The sequence below is a fragment of the Phyllostomus discolor genome, chromosome 7 (genome assembly GCF_004126475.2).
Source record: "Phyllostomus discolor isolate MPI-MPIP mPhyDis1 chromosome 7, mPhyDis1.pri.v3, whole genome shotgun sequence".
NCBI classification, from domain to species: domain Eukaryota; kingdom Metazoa; phylum Chordata; class Mammalia; order Chiroptera; family Phyllostomidae; genus Phyllostomus; species Phyllostomus discolor.
The window spans coordinates 15,417,337-15,438,607 of record NC_040909.2 but is presented as its reverse complement, the minus strand read 5'-3'; the positions used below and the strand labels follow the sequence as shown (position 1 = coordinate 15,438,607).

General features: G+C 42.6%; 1 protein-coding gene across 2 annotated transcripts in view; it reads right to left on the bottom strand.

Annotated features, from left to right (window-relative positions):
* OSBPL10 (oxysterol binding protein like 10) overlaps window positions 1-21,271 on the bottom strand; it is a 245,735-nt gene that overhangs the window by 107,824 nt on the left and 116,640 nt on the right. Inside the window, exon 4 of one of the 2 annotated variants that reach the window (XM_028518710.2) lies at window positions 6,164-6,355. The exons of the other annotated variant lie outside the window; for it this stretch is intronic. Within the exon in view, the coding sequence (XP_028374511.1) occupies window positions 6,164-6,355 (192 nt within the window). The remainder of the gene's footprint in view (window positions 1-6,163; window positions 6,356-21,271) is intronic. 2 annotated transcript variants of the gene reach the window in all.

Below are 21,271 nucleotides of genomic sequence, written 5' to 3'. Positions count from 1 at the left end.
TTTGTATGTGTGTCCAGTAAGTGAAACAGTGCAATTACACGAAGAAACACACAAATTCACAGAGCTGGGGAAGGCGCTTCTCCGCCACATATTATAAACACACATCTCTTCCACATATTACACCCCGAGAGAGATTTAAACCCGTATTAAATTACACAGCCTCGATACAGTTTATCTGCCCCCAGAATAAAGCAGTGCAGCAAACAGCTCTCTCTCTTCAAAAGGGCTATGCGCCTGGAAGCAAACGAATAAAAAAAAGTTTAATAGGAGAATAATTCCTATTTGTCGATAAATTCTAATTGAAAGCTTAATCAAACCTAAGTGTATGCCTCGCACACACCCATTACGATTCAACAGCATGACCTTCCCCTCACCAAACAACAGAATCCAGACAGAGTTTTCCCTACTAAATTAAATGTTTGCTTTTTTTTAAGTCTCAAGTGCCAAAACTGAAAAGCATTTGGTCAAAGCCACAACAATCCTGGGCTCCCCGAAGTGTCTCCTTGTTTTTCAAATATTTGTTATTCCCATCCCTATGAATATATTTACATTTAGAGAAAAAATTTTGTAAGTACTCTCTTCAGAGAATTTTCTTAATGCTAATCCGAGGAAGAAAATGGTTAAAATAAAAGCAACTGAGATCAGAAACAGACCCATACATACACATGAATCTGTGTGTGTGAGCGTGCACACACACACATGCTCACAAATACACAGAACATCTCAGGAGTCACTTCTGGGAAACAGTAACGAGGAATTAGGAAAAGAAGAAACACGCTACCTTTCCCTTCTCCCATTCAATGCATGTGTGTGTGCCAGCTGCACACACACACACGCACACATTGTTAGTTCGAACATGTATTAAGGGTTGTATTATTTCTTCAAACAGCATCTAGCAAACAAGAATTTTGTGAGACTCACACTGGACTTATGGGTACCAACTGAACTTGCGTCCATTTAAATTCATGGGAGCCGTGTTTTAAAATGTCTTCTCACGTAATTAAAAGTCTAAGAGCTAACTAAGAAGAGTTAAGATGCAAGTGAACGCCATACGTTTCAATCAGCACACACTCAACAGCTAAGGGGTCGAATCGATGTTCAACAGTATGTGAGATTCTCTTTCTAAAACTGCAACGGCACATGCAGAGGCTCGCACCGCCTCAGCGCCACCCCCCCACCCCTTCACTCCTCACACCCTCATTCGGGCAGCCGCTCACCCAGTGCTAATGGAGTGGGAAGAGACCCTCTGAATATCTGACGCAACCAATAGCCAGACTGCCCCTCACTCACACCCACCCCCATAGAATTATCTAAGTGACCCATGAGTGCCTCCGAGTTCCATTTCTAAAGTGCTCCGACCACTACAGGATGGGTCCTTCAATCAGTACTTTCAATGAACACACCCAGCAAACTGACCTAGGACTAGAAGATGCAAAAATGAATGAGACACCACTTTCAGCATAAAAATCCAGCACCTTGCACATAGTAGGTGCTCAATTAATACCTGCAGCATGGAATCACTGAGTGAGCAAGTGCACAGTCTGGAGTAGTGCTGCCCGAGAGAAATATAACACAAGCTACACATGGGAGGCACGTGCACGATTTTAAATTTTCTACAGGCACAGTTAAAAAGGTAAAAGCAACAAGTGACATTAATATGTTTGATTTGACCCAACATAAAGTATTTTCATTTCCATGTGTAATGAGTATTATAAAACACTATTAATGTAATATAATACCTTTTTTGTGAACTACGTCTTTGAAATCGAGTGCAAGTTTTCCATCTAGAAGACATCTCAATTCAGACTAGCACGTTCTAAGACCTCATCGGCCCCACCCACCTACCCTGGTGGAGAGCGAAGTTACAGACCACTTCCATCACGGCGGGAAGTTCTACGGGGCCACGGACCTTCCCACAGAGGGAGGCAGGGAGTCCGTGGTGGGGATGAGAAGGAATGATGAGGTCAGAAGGCGAGGCCGGGGAGGTAGAGACAGACGATGCAAGGCCTCCTTTGCCACCCTCCAGAGTCCAACCCTTATATCCCGTGGACAGCAGGGAGTGAGGGGGTACAAGGAAATGCTTTCATTCAGGAGGGGGGCTTCCTGGAGAGCAGAGCATGAACTAGAAAGAAGAAAAGCTGGCAATGGAGAAGACGGGCTGCACTGAAAGTCACTCTGAAGTTAAAAACCAGTGGTACTCTGCGGTTTAAAAAGACAGAGAGAGTCACAGGCCATGATCAACCCACAACGAGGTCCCTTCATCCAAGATAAGGTAGTAAAACAGGAAAATAAAGCAGGTGGTTCTTTTATTCCATGCAAGAAGTGGCTCTTTATGCTGAGATTACATTGCTCTGGTGGGGAGAGGGGCCGTCAAGCGTGCACTACACTTAAAAAAATGTCCTTAGTGGACAAAATAAAAATTGCAATACTTACATTACTCCCAAAATTCTAAATTGTAATTTGCAAGAAAACCCCCAAATTCTAGAACCACTGTTTTAAATTACTTCTGAACTATATTTAGCTGGACGTGGAGTCCAATGTGAACATGTGATTCTGTGCCCTGATTTTCTCCTCTCACTTCCACGTGCCCATGTGCCAGTAACACTGACAGAACTCCATTTTATCCTCACCCAAGGATACATTTTACTGATTTTAGAGAGTGATGGTGGGGCGGGGGTGCAGGGAGAAACACTGATGAGAGAGAGAAACATCGATCAGCAGTCTCCCGCACGCACCCTGGCCGGGGACTGAACCCACAACCTAGGCATATGCCCTGACCAGGGATCGTGCCTGCAACCTTTTGTTGTGCTGGTCAACACTGCAACCGAGCCACCGAGCCAGGGCCACGGACAGCACTTTTATCCTAAGTTGATACATAGTAAATCAGTATGTTAAGAATATTACTACAGTTTATTTAGTCATTCCCAAGAGTGTTTTATTGCATCTACTTATTAGTATGAATAGTTTTACCCAAATGAACTTTCTTCCTTCATGGATTAGTTCCTCCGGATGTATACATAGCTCCTAATGCCGAATTTATGAGTCAGTGGTAACACACAGCTTTATTTTGTGTTTAATTCTTCCTATTTATCACCAGGCTATAACAAAAGGACAATGTGTGACATTGTGGACTCGTACGAATACCCCAGCCAATGACGGACAATCATTATTCCCAGTAATCCAATAGACAAAGTAGTCCTAATTTTTCTTCCTTGAATTGCTGGTCACGATACGTTCCCATTCTCCTCATAACGGTACCGAGCCTCCAATTCTCCCAACTTATCTCTCCTAACCACTTCCAGAAAGGGCTTTGGGTACTGCCCTTTGGTATCTCAATTCTTTATATTTTAGATGATAACTATTTAATCTTTTAAACTGTCCCATTATTTCTACTCAAGCTATGGCATTCCATTTAAAATTTATTCTACTGCCGTTGGCTGGGCTATTTTTCTTTTATTCTTCGGGAATTCAGGCACATCTATCTTATATGCGATGATTTTCTCCATTGCTTCCGTGGTCCTACGTTTATCTTCCCTGTACAGCTGGGTTAAAAGTGCTATGCCATTTTCTTCTCCTTATTTTATAGATAAATAAGAGGAATCTCACAGCAGAAGCCTGCACACTCTGAAATATACTTTTTAAACTGCAGAACTTTCTGGTAGGAAATCTGCTTAGACAGTTCTCAAGGTGAACCTGTCCACATCCTAGGATGACAGATGTCACAAAGCAGCTGCCCCTCTCCAATCAGAGTGAAGCTGGACGTGGCATCTGAGAACCAAAACGCTCAACTCTGCCTTCCATTCTCTGAACCACCGATGTTTTCGCATACTCCTCAATAAGCTCACTTAAAATTAATTTTCAGCAAGAAAGGTCATCAATAGACAAGAGCAACCACTCGAAGAGAACTTCTCTTGCCTAGGAGTACAAAAAGAAATCAAAATGGCTATGGAAACATTTTGCCTAATTATTATTTATACGATGAGGCTCTCTGGGAAATTATAATAATCCCTCTGCCCAACAGATGAAAACAGAAAACAAAAAAGCATATGTGTATTAATTGTTTACAAAGTTTAGATCATACTGCACAATCTTTTACATACCTATATATACAACTAATATGGAAGGAAAAATAATCCAGAAGTGAGCTCATTGAAATATTAGTAACGGTCATCTGAAGGAAGGGAGCATTATGGGTACTTCTGATTTTCTTCTTTAGACTTCTTTTGCAACGTATATTTGCATTATATATTTCATATAATTAACATTTTATACATGCATGCACAAAGGACATACTTTTATTCTTTTAAAAACTAAACATTTTAAAAATGGAGGTAGAAAAGATTTTGGCATCCAATGCTACTAAAAAATCAAGCTAAAGTTCCTCAACTTTTATTTAGGTCACTGCTCATTAAACACAAGCACCCTCTTTTTTTTCATACTAGGAAGCCTCCTATCATCACTATAACAGTAAATCCGTCTGATAAATTATAATAGAATTAAAAATTCTCAAAACACCAAGAACTTTCAACTTGCCTTTTTTCTTTCCTTTTTTTTAAGGTTATAGTCCCTAAAGTACTTGTAAAAAAAAAAAAAAAAAAAGCTGCAATGAGGTTTACATAAAAGTGATGTGATGGTATTGTGGTTAAGTTGTTTTTTAAGTGTTTATCTGTTAGGTAAATATTGAAGCACTTACTGGCAATGCTAAAATGATAAAATATTTAAGATCTCCTTAAAATACTCTAGCAACATAAAAAAAGTGGTGAGGCAAAATAGATGAAACAGGAACAGAAAAGTTGGAAGCATTGAGTTGGGTGATGGGTAACATTATTCTAGTCCACTTCTTGTGCATTCAAAGTTTTTCCATAGTAGTTTTTTGAAAAGGTGCCATGAAAAATGAAAAGCAATACATACGCATGCACAACCACTCCTCACATCATCCAATGTAGCAGAAGTAAACTCACAGCCAAACTATTTTTTTTTTCACATCAGGGTTGCTATTTCAAAGGGAGCCTATAACTCTGCCCCTTTTCTTAATTAGACAATAAAGAGTAGGTAAGTGCCTATGTCAATCTATTAAGAAAAAAAGGAATGTCTTTCATTTGCATCTACAAATCTGATTCAGAGAATTTCAGAGTTTCTTCTGTGGGCCACAATCAGACCGAGAGGGTCAACCGACACAATACCGCCTGGTTCACGACATTTAGGGCACACGATGGTGCAGGCTGACTCAGGTGGCGGCAAGACCCTGTTCTGGGGGTCCCGTTCACCACCTTGACCCAGAGGACAGGCTACTTCTCTAAGAGGACAAGCAGGTGCAGACGCAAGTCAGCTGCAAGCAAAGAGCCTCAGCACTCAACAGAAGTTAGGCAACCAATACCAGTGTCGTTGCTTATATGCAGTCTGTTCTTGACACTAGTTGCAAAGGACGATACGAATCCCGAGACTCTGGGATCCACAGATGATGACTTCCCAGCGCATCCAAGTAAAACAAAACACAGGCCCACATGTGTTCACCAGGCACTCCCAGTTGAAGGGTTTTCACGTGCGTGATCACAAGTGAGCCTGGCTCTTTCATGAGGGGTTGTGGGCACAGGCTGGGTTCTCCATCCTACAGATGCAAAAACTCAGGTTCATGCTGCAGACAGACCTGCTCTCAAACAACAGAGTCTTCTGACTGCAGGGACAATACCTCTTCCTTAACCCGGAGTGTGTCCGTGGTGGTGAGGAGGGGGTAAGCACTTCGTACTGAGAATCGGGACAGAAAGAGGGGAAACCAGCTTTAGGGCTAGCTCTTCCTGAGTTTCAGACCACTCTGTTATTTCCTGACTGCGCATTGCTTCGTGCTGTGTATGTACTGTCTGTCTATTCTCTGCTATGAGCAGGACAAAACTTTGATGCGTTTCTGGTCACAACCACGTTTCTGTGGGCTTGCTTTCTCCGCCTTTTGAGTTCTGACCGAGGTCTCCTAACAACTCAAGCTAAGAAACACAGAAATAATTTTTTTTTAAACCAGGAGGGACTGTTATGTCTGTGTGGATGAGACAGTCGCTGCTGGTCCTCTCTCTCTGTCATCCAGATGGTACAAGGGAAGAGAAGCGGGCAGAGAGACAGTCAGCCCTCGACTCCCACGGCCCGCAGAACCTAGGAGGAGAGCGGAGCCTACCTCTCTGACTTCGTGAAGCTGGCCGGAGTACTGACTCTTGGCTCTTCGGGCAGCTGCAGGCGACTTGTGATGAGTGATTGTGACCACAGCGGGGGCCCCCGCCCCGAGGTGTCTCTGGCTACAGGGAGACGCAGAACTGGGTGTTCCGTGGGGGAGCAAAGTGAGACTTCGGCTTCGGGAGCTTGGAGTCGTCTAGAATAAGCAACAGGCATCAAAACTCAACAACGGACCCGCAGAACACAGCCAAGTGTTGGCTTCCATTTATTTGGGGCCTCTTACGAGGGGGACCCCGAAAACGGAAACTTTTTAAATTAAAAACAGTGTATGTATTCTTACGTGTTTTAAACTTCAGTCACCTTCAAAGCACTCTCCGTGGGATGCAACCCACCGGCATCAAGGTGTTTCTTTTCCCCTGCTCCAAGCAGTGTCTGAGCGCATTGATTTTGATGCCTTTCAAGTGCGTCTGCCATTTTTTTTGTTTTGCCTCTTCCACATCAGCAAAACATTTCCCTTTGAGGACTTTTTTCATCCAGGGAAACTACAAAAAAAAGTCACTAGGGGCCAGATGTGGTGAATAGGGAGGGTGGGGCACCGGGGTCATGCTGTTTTTGGTCAAAAACTGCTGAACACTCAGCACAGTACGGGCAGGTGCGCTCGTACATCACCCATCCTGAGATGGGCAAATGCGTTGAAAGAGTCATTAAAAAAAATTCACTGAAGCTAAACACAGCCCCTCACAACAACGCCAGCTGGCACACTGATACAGATGGGATCCTAGCAGGGAAGGCCCGTACTATAAGGGGCCCGCCCTCCAGAAGATAACTCCATTTTGGGGGCCCCTCCTCACAATCTTTCCTCTTCGTTGGTTTAGAGGGATGGAGGCACGGGAACGGGGGTGACAACACTACATGCTCCAATCCTACACTCACCCACCTAAGAGACAACTTCCATTAACTCGCTTTCTGGCCTCACCTCCAGTTGTGTCCCCTGCCTCACACTGTGGCCACAAAGAGTCCTCCTAGACACCACAGAGTCTCGTGGACCTGTGCCTCGGCACTTACCAGCTCCTGCTTCTAGAATGTCCTGACCCTCCTTGCCCGCAAACCTCAGCTGAACCTTGAAGACTCAGCTCAGTGTTCTCCGTGGTACGAAGCTTCTCCCTGTCTCGCTCTGTCCTCTGCTCTCAGCCCACTGCACTGAGATTATATTCACCACCCAACTACGTTCTTAGGGATTCTTTCACACTCGTCTATACATCCCCAAGACCTGGCACATAATGATTCATTTATTAAGCACTTAACACATTGTCTGCGGGAAACGTATTTATACGTTTTACGTTGACTGGTAGTAGAGCACGCGATAAAAACTACCCGCAAACAATGTGTTAATAAGTGCCTGCTGCATAAGTGAATGTACTAAGTTATCCACCAACTGATTCCCATTTGTTACTGCTGTGCTTATATTTTATCCTATGGTAATAATATATGATCCAAATAACAGTATGTAGTGAATACGGCATCTCAACTTAGTGAAGATGAAATTTTTTAATAAGTGGTATTGAAATAACTGGGCAGTCATCTGAAAAACAAAGTCGGGTCCATCTCTCAGATCACAGACCCCCAAATGGATCAAAGAGATAAGGAAAAAATAAAGCAAAAAGCACTAGAAGAAAAAACATGTAGCCTTGGGGTAGGGAAGGTCTAACACTTCCAAATCCAAAAGCCATAAAAGAAAAGCTCAATAGCCCTGGCTGATGTGGCGCAGTGGATTGAGTGCTGGACTGCGAAACAAAGCATGGCTGGTTTGATTCCCAATCAGGGCACATGCCTGGGTTGCAGGCCAGATGCCCAGTAGGGGGCGCTCGAGAGGCAACCACACAGTGATGTCTCTCTCCCTTTCTCCCTCCCTTTCCCTCTCTAAAAAAATAAATAAAATCTTTTAAAAGAAAAAGGAAAGCCCAATAAAGTTGATTATCTGAAAACTTATACATGGAAAAAAAAAATTTAAAGACATACTCCGACCACCAAGAAAGCCAAACAATAAACTAGGAAGAATATTTTCACCTTGTTTCACAGTCAAAAGGCTCATCATTCTAATTTATAATTAGGAACATAATGCCTAGGAAGCAATAAGGAAAGCAAACTATTAAACTAGAGCAAGATGTAGACAGTTCACAAAAAAGATTAATGGCCCTTCAAACATATGGAAGCATGTTCAACTGTACTCAGAAGATAAATGTAAATTCAAACCACATTTAGATATCATCTTTCACTCATCAGACTGGCAAAAATCCAAAAGTCTGAGTATACAACCTGTTGACGGGACCGTAGAGAAACAGGTTTGTGGGAGCATAAGTGGGGGGAAACCTGTAGTGAGGACAGTCGGCAGCACCTATAGCAGTTACAAATGCCCTTCCCTGTGGCCCAGCAACGCCCTGTTTTGGGAAGCATCCCCCAACACCCCAGCACCCCAGTGAAACAGCATATGTCCCCACTGGTCACCACAGCAGTATGTGTAATGGCAAAGTATGAGGAAACAACCCAGATGTCCATCCGCACAGACAGGTTCCATAAAACACTGCACGTCTACACAGCGGAACACCACCGGGCCCTAAGAGGAAAATGAGGAAGGTCTCTGAGCTGGGCTGGGGAAGAAAGGTCTAAACCTACATAGTTACGTGAGAAAGGCAAGGTGCAGAACCATCCTATAATATGAAAAGCTGCGTCAAAGTGTGGAAAATTAGTATTTTTATTGTTACTTGTTTAAAACACAAAAGTACTCTAAAAGGATATATGCAAAACTAAAAAAGCGGGTATTTGTACAGAAACAGGGAATGAGACAGACAGTAGGGGGGGGGCGGGGGGAAGGAGCGTTTTCACTGTATAGTTTATTTTTATATTCTTTCATTTTGAACCATGTGAATGTATCATCTATCCAACATTTTTAAAATTCTACATAAAATTTACATGCTAAATGCTCCTATACCTCATTTCAACTTGAGAAAAGGCAGTTAATGATGTGTTGGATTCATGCCAGTTCTGTATTCAGTAAATACTGACTGGATACCTACTATGTGCCAATATCTACAAGGAGAAATATGTGTTTCACCACAGATGCTTATGCTAGGGACATAAGATACACAGACACTGGGACAGAAAGACTCTGACTCCCTCTCCCTCTCCCTCTCTCAGGAGTAAGACAGTGTATAACAAGGTGCTAATCTGGAAACACAAGCAGAAAATGCCAAAGAAGTGAGGGAGAAAAAGAGCGACACTGGTTGACTTGGTGAAGGAACGGAGGCCTGAGCAGGCTCGGGGAAGGGAGTGAGACGCACAGCCGTGCATAAGGAACCCAGACAGGCAGGATGGCCCCAGGGGTCCTGGCCTCCGCCTTGGGTAACAGGCACAGCACTCAAAACCGGTCGGTGGTAACGGCTGTGACTTTACAAACCACCAGAAGGGCGGGGAGCAGGGTGGGAGCCAGGGTAGACACGTTACCCCACAATGGCACAAGAGCTTCTCAAGGTTCTCTGGGTCAAACGTGGACACAATAGGAACACAGGCAAAGCTGGGAAGCAGGGTATTCCTGTTAAACAGCCTCAGGTAACTGGAGAACATCTCTGGGCCAAGAACTGCATATACCTTGATCACAAAGAAATGCAGCCACCATCTACTTCCGGCCTCAATCTTTTCCCTTGGAGTGTGGAGGGGAGAAAAGCTATTTCTTTAATCCTTTCATGACAGTAAATCCATCGAGGCATTAAGAGCCTACTAAAATACATTTGGATTGTTTGGGAGGCTTCTTCCAACCCAAGAAAAGACCGACTTCTTCACCGGGCTTTGAAGCCAGACAGACAAGCTGCACTCCCCCAGCCCCACCAGGTTTGAGCTGTGTGACCTCGCAAGAGTTATTTAAGCTTTCTTGTGAAGCATCAATTTCCTAATCTTTAAAAAGGGAACGATACTGTCGGCCTTTGAAAGCCATTGTGAAGATGAGATGAGCTCATGCACACAAACTGCTCAGCACAGTGCCTGGCGCGTGACAGCGGCACGGCCAAAGCACGTTTCTCTCCTTACGTCACTTAACACTAGATGGATGAAGGCCTTACGGATTTTTAAACTGTTAAAAAAGTCACTTAGCAGAAAATCATAAGCAGTCACTGACCTGCTCTTTATTTTCTATACGATTATCATGCTGATGAAGCCCAAAATATCATTAAATACTTACTGGAGAACCTATATGAACAGCAATTAAATTACAAGACTGTAGGGGGAAAAACACTTCTGGAGTCTGAATGGCACGAGCACCCACCAGAAGTGAGAGATGAAGACGGTTCTGGCATCAGGCACTTTTATTTACAACACCGTCACGGGAAATGGCAATAAATAATGAAATTCACCCAGAAGCCGAATTATCCCACTGTGGACATCTAACCCCGTGATCATTATTTAACGGCTGTCGTTTGAATTCGCAAGCAGTAAATTTGAGTTGAAAAACCGTTAATTTCCCATGAACCGTGGGATTCTCATGGGTCGATTCACAAGCAGACCGCCTCTCGGTAAAATGAGCAAAAAAGTCTCACTCTTGGTTAAACCTCACAGGTCACCAGGCACCAGGACAAAAAGAGAGAAAAGGCAGCAAACTGCCATCTCTATGAACGAGTGGGTTCTTTCCAAAACACAGCTGTCTAAAACGTCCAGGTTTTGTGCTTCCATGTCAAACATTCATCCTTGCTACTCATTTCAAATAAAGTACTGTCAGAGTCTGAGGAACAACACAGCAGGTTTTCTCCAAATATTTACTTCACTATTTCCAGGGGGCAACTAGAAATGCCAAGTGCGTCATCTGCAGAAAATTCTGAGCCAAGGGGAACCATTTCTCTAGGGGAGTGAGATTCGCCCTTTCCCTAGGATAGTCGCTCCTGGTGTCTGCCCAGACCCACCCAGGCATTCAGCAAGCAATCAGGTCTCATGATGTTCACACCCACCTCTTGGATGGTCCCCACATTCTTCCTTGGGTTCATACATTCCTAAAGATTTTGCAGAAGGAACACACACATGTACGCTTAATGTATACTGGCCAAAATGGGCATGAAGAAAAGGTATGACTGGAAAGGGAGAGGAAGAACTAGAAAGAATTTGTCCAGCCAAGGAAATCAAGCCATGAGCAGGAGAGAGTGTGTCTGGTCTGGGAGGCTTAGAGCAGAATCAGCTGGGCTGTCCAGAGGCCTCCATAGCGTTCCACTGTCCCGAAGAGAAGCAAGAGGACCTAACCCTACGGGACACTGTGGGGGAGTGGTAGGAGCACCGGGTCTGAAGTCAGTGGGCTAAGCTCCAATTTGAACTCCACCACTTACAAGCTGTGCAGCCTGGGAAGCTAACATGGTGTCTTTACTTCTGAAATTTTAATATTACTACCTCATGGGGCTGTTGGAGAATGAAATAAGAAGTAGGTAAACATGCCACACAGTGAACATGCAGTAAATGTCATCGTTGTCCTTCAAAAATTAATAAAAATGAAGCCTTTGGGCATCGGTATAGTAGACGGGTAAAGAGTCCCAGAATCCAATCCTTCATGGACTTAAAGGTTGTTTTTGCCAACAGTGCCTTAAGAAAACATAGTCGCCCTGGCTGGCGTAGCTCAGTGGATTGAGCGTGGGCTGCGAACCAGTGTCACAGGTTCGATTCCCAGTCAGGGTACATGCCTGGGTTGCAGGCCACGACCGCCTGCAACCGCACATTGATGTTTCTCTCTATCTCCCTCCCTTCCCTCTCTATAAATAAATTTTTTTAAATCTTAAAAAAAAAAAAAAGAAAACATAGTCTTACCACTTCCTTAACTAAAAAAAAAAGTAAAAGTAATCATTGTAATTACTAAAAATAGTTTGCTTCAGAGACAAGTTATATTTAAAATATGGGTTCACATTTTCAAAAACTCATCTGTTGCAGAACACGGAGTGCCTGTAGATCACCCCAATGCTACATGGGCACCAAAGATAAAGAACTAGTTTAAGTAAGTAACAGGCAATTTCCCATTAATATTGTAGAATAAAACACAAAACCCCAAATGAAAAAAAATAATTAGCTGGTCCTAAAAATCTCTTAAAACATATACCCAAAATTTATAATAGGCTTGCTGAAGCTCAAATTAAAAGCTGAAAAGGGGATTTAAATATTTTAAATATATATTTGTGGCAACCACTACAACTGCAGAAAATGTTTCTAATCAGAAAAATTATTGAGGGTCAATTAATTATAACATTTAAATGACATTTAACTTGAAGCATCTTTTCCTCACTTCCTTGAATTCTGTCACAGTAAAAGAAAATAAAAGTACTATATTTCAGAATAAAACAGCCCTAAGGAGGCAGAAAAATCAAAGCATCCAGGTTATATATCGTGAAAAACAAATTTAACCAACTAAAACCATTTCATTATTCCCTCTCTCTTCCTCCAAGAAAAAATTAATGTACCATTTCTCAATAAGTAAAAACTAAGCACAAGAACAGTGATTTATTCCTTTTCTTCCAAAAGTAAATATATCTTAAAATCAACAAAAAAAAAGGAAAAGAATAACAGTTTTTAAAATATTATATTTGGGGCCTTAAAATCATTCAGAATTTTATTTTCTGGGGAGTCAGCATCTGAATAAAATGTGAAGTTTTTTAAAATAAATTCACTCCATTATTTTGCTTAAATAGCTTCCTATGAACCTTTTCATTTGCGCTTTTTTCGTTTGCTTAGTTTTGTTTCTTAATATTCGGTTATCTCAAGGTTAAAACAGATCTAAGGTAGAAACAAAAATTTTAAAACTGGGACATTTTCCAAATTCATTCGCATGATTAACTTTCGAAATTACACTTAACACTCTCTACTTTTCCAAATTCCTGTCTTCTTGCAGAAATAGGAGTTTCAGCTTTGAGTTACTAAGCCTAGGGAATGCCTTCCCTTGTCATCTGCAAATCTTCAATATGTATCGTAAACATTTCCTGATAACTTTATACCAGTAACCTCTTAAAATACATGCACAAATGCATCTGAATGTATGTGCCAAGGAAAAACAGTGATTTTCCCCCCAGAGAGGCAGTCTCTAGCCTGCTTCTAAGCATACCACCCCAAAACCGTGACTGTGTATGCAAACGCCAGATCTCTGAAAATCAGTGCAAGCAAATGCATATATTTCCATTTCCTGCAAATACAGGGAAAGAAAACAACATTTTTGGCTTGCTTTTTCTCCCAACATTTTCAGTACCCGCCCCCCCCCCTCCGCCCCCCACAATAAATCCTGCTGACTCTAAGAGGTACCCTAAGCACTCTAGAATCCTTACCCCAAACTCTGGCCCGGCCTCTGCCCAGGTCCAGCTTGAAGGCCCCAAATGGGCTGAAAGCATTGGTTTCACGCCTGCGGCCCCCTCTCCACACACCACCTTATTCTCCCCTCTTTCCCCCAGCCTTCTTCATCTTCCAGATCCATGTAGAAGTAATTATGGGAAATTTCAAACCCTCCACACACCCACCCTCTCAGCTTTGCACCTTCCATCCACACCCTTTGTTTGGGACCCGGCAGTTCCAAGTACCAAGACTCCTTTTCTATCCTTCATTCTGAAGGTGTGAAGACTGCCCCTTCCTACCGGCCAAGCCCAACCCTCTCTGTTTCTCCTGCTGGGGAAGCAGAATGTTAGAGCTAGAAGGAACCCCAGGTCTAGCCCTCCCCTTTCCAGATCTAAAAGCTACAGCCACAAAAGGTACAATGAAACATACAGGCCCTGGCTGGCGTAGCTCAGTGGATTGAGCGTGGGCTGCGAACCAAAGTGTCGCAGGTTCGATTCCCAGCCAGGGCACATGCCTGGGTTGCAGGACATGACCCCAAGCAACCGCACATTGATGTTTCTCTCTATCTCCCTCCCTTCCCTCTCTAAAAATAAATAAATATATCTTTAAAAAAAAAACATACAAAAGGTGGACCCAAATTAACAATCTCAGGAGTCAACTAAAGAAGCCTGATTGAAAACTCAGACCTTCCAGGTGTCCCGTCTCAACAGAATGAGGACCTAGGTATTTAGAAGAGTGTCTAACACGAGGTAAACATTATTTGATAGAAAGCAGGAAAGCTGGAATGTTATACATTTTTATCTTTCTTCTGGCTCAAAACTTCAACCCACTCACCTAGCATCACAAAAATACACACAACACATCTTTAAAAGCAAGATAATTGTGTACTACATTCTCTTAATTGCAAATTCTCAATGAAAATAAGTTTATGTTATTTGTAAATAACATGAAACAGACTTTTTAATGCTGACTTGTCATTTTAATAGGGAAAAATCTGAAAACAAGGACCAGGAAGAAGTTTCATTAACTTAGTTACGTACCAAAAACCTAGAGTAACCACCATAATTAATACAGCAATTTTAACTTGATTGCTTTTAATTTTATAAGCCAAACACAAGAAAAAAAGAAGTGGTAGAGAAATAAAGGGAAGGAATAAAAATGTCAGAGTGGAGATCTGATCATTTTACCAACAAAATAAAAACACTAATGAATCCAACAAAATTGCCAGATATATGATTAATTTAGAGAAGTCAATAGCATTCTTCCGTATCAACAATAACCAATTAGGAAACACAGTAGAAAAAAAGATATTCGCAACAGCAAATAAAAACTATGATGTATAGGAATTGATCCAGTGAGGGATACTTAAGAGCTTTGTGAAGTACTTTTTTAATCTATGAAAAGAAATCAATGAGGAATTGTGACTATGAAAATACACATACCAGATTAATGAGCGGAACAGCTTAATATTGTAAAGACATCAGTTCTGCCAAGTTATTATATAGTTATTCTAATAAAACTTGCAACAGGAATTTTTGAGTAACTCCAATTTATTCTAAAATGTATGAATGGGAAATAAAGATTTGTAAAGAGTCAAGTTAATTTGGAAAAAGGAGGACTCATCCCAACACTGACACAAATACTAATAAGGAACCAGAGTAAAAACTAGAAAAAAAAGTACATAAAAATGTTTATATATACTTCATAACTTGGTACAGTACAGAGGCAGCACCATAAACCAGTGTAAAAATAAGTTAATATTGGGAAAAAACAAAAATACAGCTGGCTGTCCAAGGGGGACCCCCAAGAAACAGAATTATCTTCTAAGGGCGGGCCCGTGATGGTACAGGCTTCCCCACTAGGTGAGTGCTCTAGGAACCCATCTGTATTGGTCAGTGTACCAGCGGGCATTGCTGTGAGGGGCTGCATTTGGCGTCAGTGAATTTTTTTGTGAAGACTCTTTCAATGTGTTTGCCCATTTCATGATAGTTGATTGATGAGCGCACCTGCCCACACTGAACTGAGTGTTCAACGGTTTTTGATCAAAAACTGTGACCCCCATGCCCCACCCTCCCTGCTCACTGTATCTCATCCTGAGCGACTTTGTGTCCCCAGGTGAAGAAAAGTGCTCAAAGGGAAACATTTTGCCGATGTGGAAGAGGTGAAACAAAAAACGGCAGAAGCACTAAAGGGCATCAAATCGACAAGTTCAAAAACTGTTTCGAGTAGTGGGAAAAAGCCTCTCAATAGGTGTATTGCATCACATGGAGAGTACTTTGAAGGTGACTGAAGTTTAAACAAGTAAGAATAAATACACAATTTTTATAAATAAGTTCCAGGCTTTTGGGCGACCCCCACCTGTACACCTCACAGCATATAAAAAGGTAAAAAACAAAAATGTAAAAAGGAAAACTACAAAGCTAACAAAAGAAAAGGCAGGAGAATATCTATGTAACTTTGTAGGTAGGAAAGCATTTCTCAAGACGACCAACAGCACAAGCTGAACATTTGGCAGATTTGACTACATTGTAAATGCGGGTTTCCATTGGACAAGGCCACCTGAGACAAAACTAACAAGTTGTGGAGACAGAGAAGACGGATTAGTATCTAGAATATAAAAGGAGCTCCTACAAAGAGAAGTCAGAAAACTCTATAAAAATGGGCAAAAAGTAAGAAGAGGCAACACACAGGAGCAGAAACGTGAATGACTAACAAGAACATCAAAGTCATCAGAGAAACACAAACTCAAGCAACTAGGTCACTCCACACCCCCCCAGATCTGCCAAAATTAAAAAAGTAAAACAACACCAATAGCAAGAATACAAAGAAACGGGGACTGGCTGCACTGCTCCTGGGAGCAGTGGTTCAGCCAGCAGAATTTAGTGAAAAACATATGCATGTCCCCTACGATCCTCAAGCCTTCTACTGGGCAGGTACCCAACCAACGCACTGAGAGTCACCTGTATATATGACAATGTCCACTGTTTATGAAGGTGGGCAGTTTGATGCAGTGTAGGTGTATATCAGTAAGAGGTTGTATAAATAAAATGTAGACATCCAAACAATAAACAATGTACATACATCATGGATGCAACTGGAGACTATTGTGTTAAGTGAAACAAGCCAGCCAGTGAAAGATAAACACCACATGATCTCACCTACAAGTAGACTCTAATGAACAAAATAAACTAACAAGCAAAACAGAATCAGAGGCACAGAAGCATGTAAGAGGGGAGGCGGGAAGGTGGCGACTGGCTGAAAGAAAGTGAAAGAGTTAGTCAAAGAGTGTAAATGCATGACCCATGGACATGGTCAAGGCTGTTGGGGTCAACTGTGGGAGTTGGGGGAGGGCCGAGTGAGGGCGGACAAAGGGGAGAAAATTGGGACAACTGTAACAGCGTAAACTATAAACTATTTAAGAAAAATAAATTACATTAAATAAATAAATTCCATTTAAGCCAAACACACACACACACCAGCTAGAAGTAATGACTCTGAAGTACCTACAACATTAACAAACTTAAAACACGCTGCTGAGTTAGACAAGTTTAAAAGGATTATACGATGTTCAGGACACCACCACTAATGTAAACATAAAGCACTTAGCAGGCAAACAGAACTCCACGCACATGCAGGGACTGACGCCAGCAGGGACATTCGAAGAATGCGGGGGAGCAGGAGAGAAAGGGAAATGATTGTAAGAGTTTTTAAAAACAGTTTTTAAGAGACAGCCTCATTTGGACTGATGAGTTCACCATGGTACAACGATGGTAATATTTCAATATAAATACACGTACAACAGGTAACACTCGTGTGGTACTCACCACGTGCCGTGAACTGTTTTACGTGTTATGTAGACACTTAAGTCGTTTAGTCCTCGTTATAATCCCATGAGGTAGGTACTATAATGTCCGTTTCACAGATGAGGCAAGCGAGGCCCTGAGAGATTCAGTCTGTTTCCCCAGGTCACTCACACAGCTAGGAGGGAATGGAGCTGGCATTCCAGTCCCCGCGAGCTGGCTCCCAAGCCCATGCTCTGAGCCGTTGCACCGCACGGCCTTGCTAGAGGCCGTGCACCCGCGCTCTTCAGCTGAGCTCCAAAAAACGTCGCCACAACTCTTTATGGCCCACCACAACTGGCGGCTCAGTCAGAATTCTTTTTTTTTTTTTTTGGGCGGGGGGGTTACTTTTTAATGTCAAAGTCCCATACAGCCCACCAATTCTCAAATACTTAATCAGTTCGTTAACGCTAAAATACATTGATATAAATGTTTTTTCATTGATTACTTATAATAATAGGGGTAACGTTTAATGGACAGTCTATCTACAGATGTCAACGATAAACAGCAGGTCGCACTAACACTTAATGTGCTTTATCCACGAGTCATTCACCTATGCCTTCCTGTCGTCACCCCTAGGTCATGGCCTCCCTCAGGCTAGGGACTGAATCTAACTAGCCACAATGTGTACCCTGGGAAACCTAAGTCAGGGGCTCACCTTGCAAATGCTGTGAACATAATGAACACTTACAGAGCAATGGGTCCCCCAACTTCGGTTTTAAGCACCAGTTAAACTACTGTTCCTTCCCTGAAAACCTCATTTTAAAAACACCAACCATGATTCGTTAGTATCTCCTCTCCTTTTCCAAGAGACCGAGGAATCTGGAAAGGACACGCCACCCACACGTAATTACAAGTAAACAGAGAATATCCAAAAAGCAACCAACACACATTATTCAGAGACCCGAGTATTTCTTGAGCATCTACTATGTGCCAGGCACTGCCCTAGGCAATTGAGGTACAATAACACCCCTGCCTTCATGGGAGCGGCATTCTGGTGAAGGAAAGAGATCCAAATACATAAACCAATACAATAGAAAGTATTTTAGATAAAATACAATGATACAAAGCAAGGATAATATATACTATCAGAGAAACAGAGAAAAATAGAGAAAGGTAGGAGGGCTTTCTAACTTGAGACAGGCGGCCAGGGAAGGCCTCCTGAGAAGGCAGCAGCTGATTTAAAGACCAGAATGAAGCCAAGGAGTACGCCACGCTGACACGTGGCGAACAGTCTTCTCAGAAACTCAGCAGGTACCAAGACCCTTGGGTGTTTCAGCAAGGAAGACAGCACGGCTGGGGTGAAAGCGAGCAAAGCACGGAGTTGAGGTCGGAAAGGTAACAAACCGGAAAGATGAGCTCCTGAATTACAAATTACAGACAATCACCAGGCAAGCCAGAGTGCCTGGTATCACCTGGGGCTGATTCAGACACTCAGAATGATGAGTCAATTAGAACAATGGGCTGCAATAAGCTTTTTTCCTGAGGGCTATATTCAGGGATTACAGTGTCATTTGCATACAATTTACATATGTCTACATAGCATGTATCATGTCTATTAGATCATTTTCACGGTAAAATTGTGTTACTACTGCCCTGTAGATGGGCATTTCATGATTTATTCCATTCTCTATTTCTTCCCACGTCTCAATATAATCGACCCAGAAGATATTTTATGCTAGAAATGAATCACAGAACAAAAGGGAGACGGCAAGTCGAGGAATTCTATAAATGATCACTCTGTAACATGGCGGAAGAGGGGCTCTTATTTTATGTTTAAACCTCTCTCACCCAGCAGGGGGTCAAACCAGCTGTGGGGCTGGAAAGCCCAGTGCAAGTTCTAAGACAGGACGTCTGGAGAAGCAAATCTGATTTTCTCGCAATCAATAACTCATCTCTGACAGCAGCGCTCCTGTGCGCGCATAGGCCATTATCTCCTTCCCAAATGCTCAGGCACAAAAGCGTGAAGCTCAAAGGGCACTCCTCCTTGTGTTTCAAAGAGCTTCACACTAGAAAAAAATGGAATCACATCCTTGTCATCGTGCCTGAGCTGCATGCAGAATCCTCCAGGATCGGTGGAATAAATCCCACTAATTACTTATTCCCAGCTTGGTAGTACTGATAAGGTTCAGGTGGCAATGCAAGATTTACTAATAACTCCGGGGATCCAGGTAAATAGGATGTGGGGGTGACGGCCGCAGGAAGCTGCAGAAACCGTAGGAGCCTATGTGGTAATTAGGAAATCTTCCTGAAAATGCTATTTGTGACCCGAACCTTAGAAGCTACAGACATTTGCCCTCCTCTTTCCTGCTGCACTTTTTATACGCATGTAACACATACACAGATATACTCCCGTGGCCCTCCCTAACTCTCCCTAAGGCACTTCTTGCCATGCAGAAATAAATTGTAGGTTCACAAGCGTATGCTAGCACTAAGCTAGGCTTATATTTAAAGCTCAGAAGAATGTAGATTGTGTGTCTTGGGTTTTTCAGAATCCCAACATAGGACTTGACAAGTTCACAGAGCCAAAAAGATTTATTTTTTATTTTTTGCTTACAACCAATTTTTGGATCACAAAGGGAAGAATCTCACTCTCAGATCTCTCAATTTTTTCCAAAGAACTTAAGGCAGGAAATCTTCAGAAGCTGTAAGTGGTTTAAGGACTAGGTCCTTGTCATTCTGTTCTGATCATTGAAATTTGCAGAACATGGGCCGTATTAAATGAATATTTGGCAAAGCTGGAGGCCTGCAGAGCTCTCACGGGTGCCGGTGATCTCCAGGCCGAAATATGTGGGAGGAGCCATTGGAGCAGCCCTACAGAGGTGCAGGCCATTTTATATGTGAGGATTTTTGCATTGCCCAGTCTCAGGGCCTCGGGCAGCAGAGCCAGAAAAGCTACAGTAGATGCTCTCAGTGGCCTCGATTTAACCAACTAATTGGATTTCCCACCACTTTTCATTCTGTCCGTAACCCCACTGACTGCTGCTCCCAGGGTGGCGGTGCTCATGGCTGGGCGCCTCTCTGATTACGTCTGCACACTCCTGCCCCGGCCAGCTTAGCTAAATGTCCACAAAAGCCAACTGTATGTAGTCCCTACTCTACTTATGCTGGCATACTTATTACTTTAACCACATAATTTAAATGGACTGATCAAAATAAACATGAAAAACAGTTAGCTTTATGAAACTAAGTGTCATGACTTGACAAATATCAATAAAAGCAAACTGCTAAAAACTGTTGCTGAATTACAGGTGGGCACGGTAACTATAAAAAGCTAGAAACCCTTTACAGAAACCTGGAAGAATTCTGTAATGAGTGTGGGCTGCTCTTTAAAGAAACCAAAACAGGCCCATTATAGATATGCTTTCTAGAAGAAAGAAGATGCATTCCTGCTGGTAAACCCACACCTGACGAAAGAGCCTCGGAACTACGTCTAAAAATTGGTGAGTGAGCATTTTAAGTTAAAATGGCATACATGCTTCAGGTTTGTGTGTATCATAAGTACGATTCCTTGCTTCAACCAATGCTTTTTGATTAAGGGATAACGTCTCCAAGTCATCAACTAAAAAGACTCCTCGTGGAGCCTCAGCCATAAGGTTTATAGAACCCTGGAGGGACCTGTTCTCCAATGTTATGAGCTTCGAGAAAATAGTTTCCATAAACTCACTGGCTTATTGTCTAATAGGCCGACTCCATAGAGAGGGAGGGGGGTTGATCCTCGGGGCAACAGAGATGCAAAGTTGTCAGGTGTTACAGAAACACAACAGCTCCTCCTAGGCCTCCAAATGCTCCTGAGTCAGTATGTTGCTGTCACCACAGACTCTAGAGCACGTGAAGTAGAAAATTAAACTCTGACTGTTCCCTGCATGAGAGTACATGAGCGATTTCTCCTCATTTCTCTCTGTCTCCAGAGACCCTACCACCTGTTGAAGAGTCCA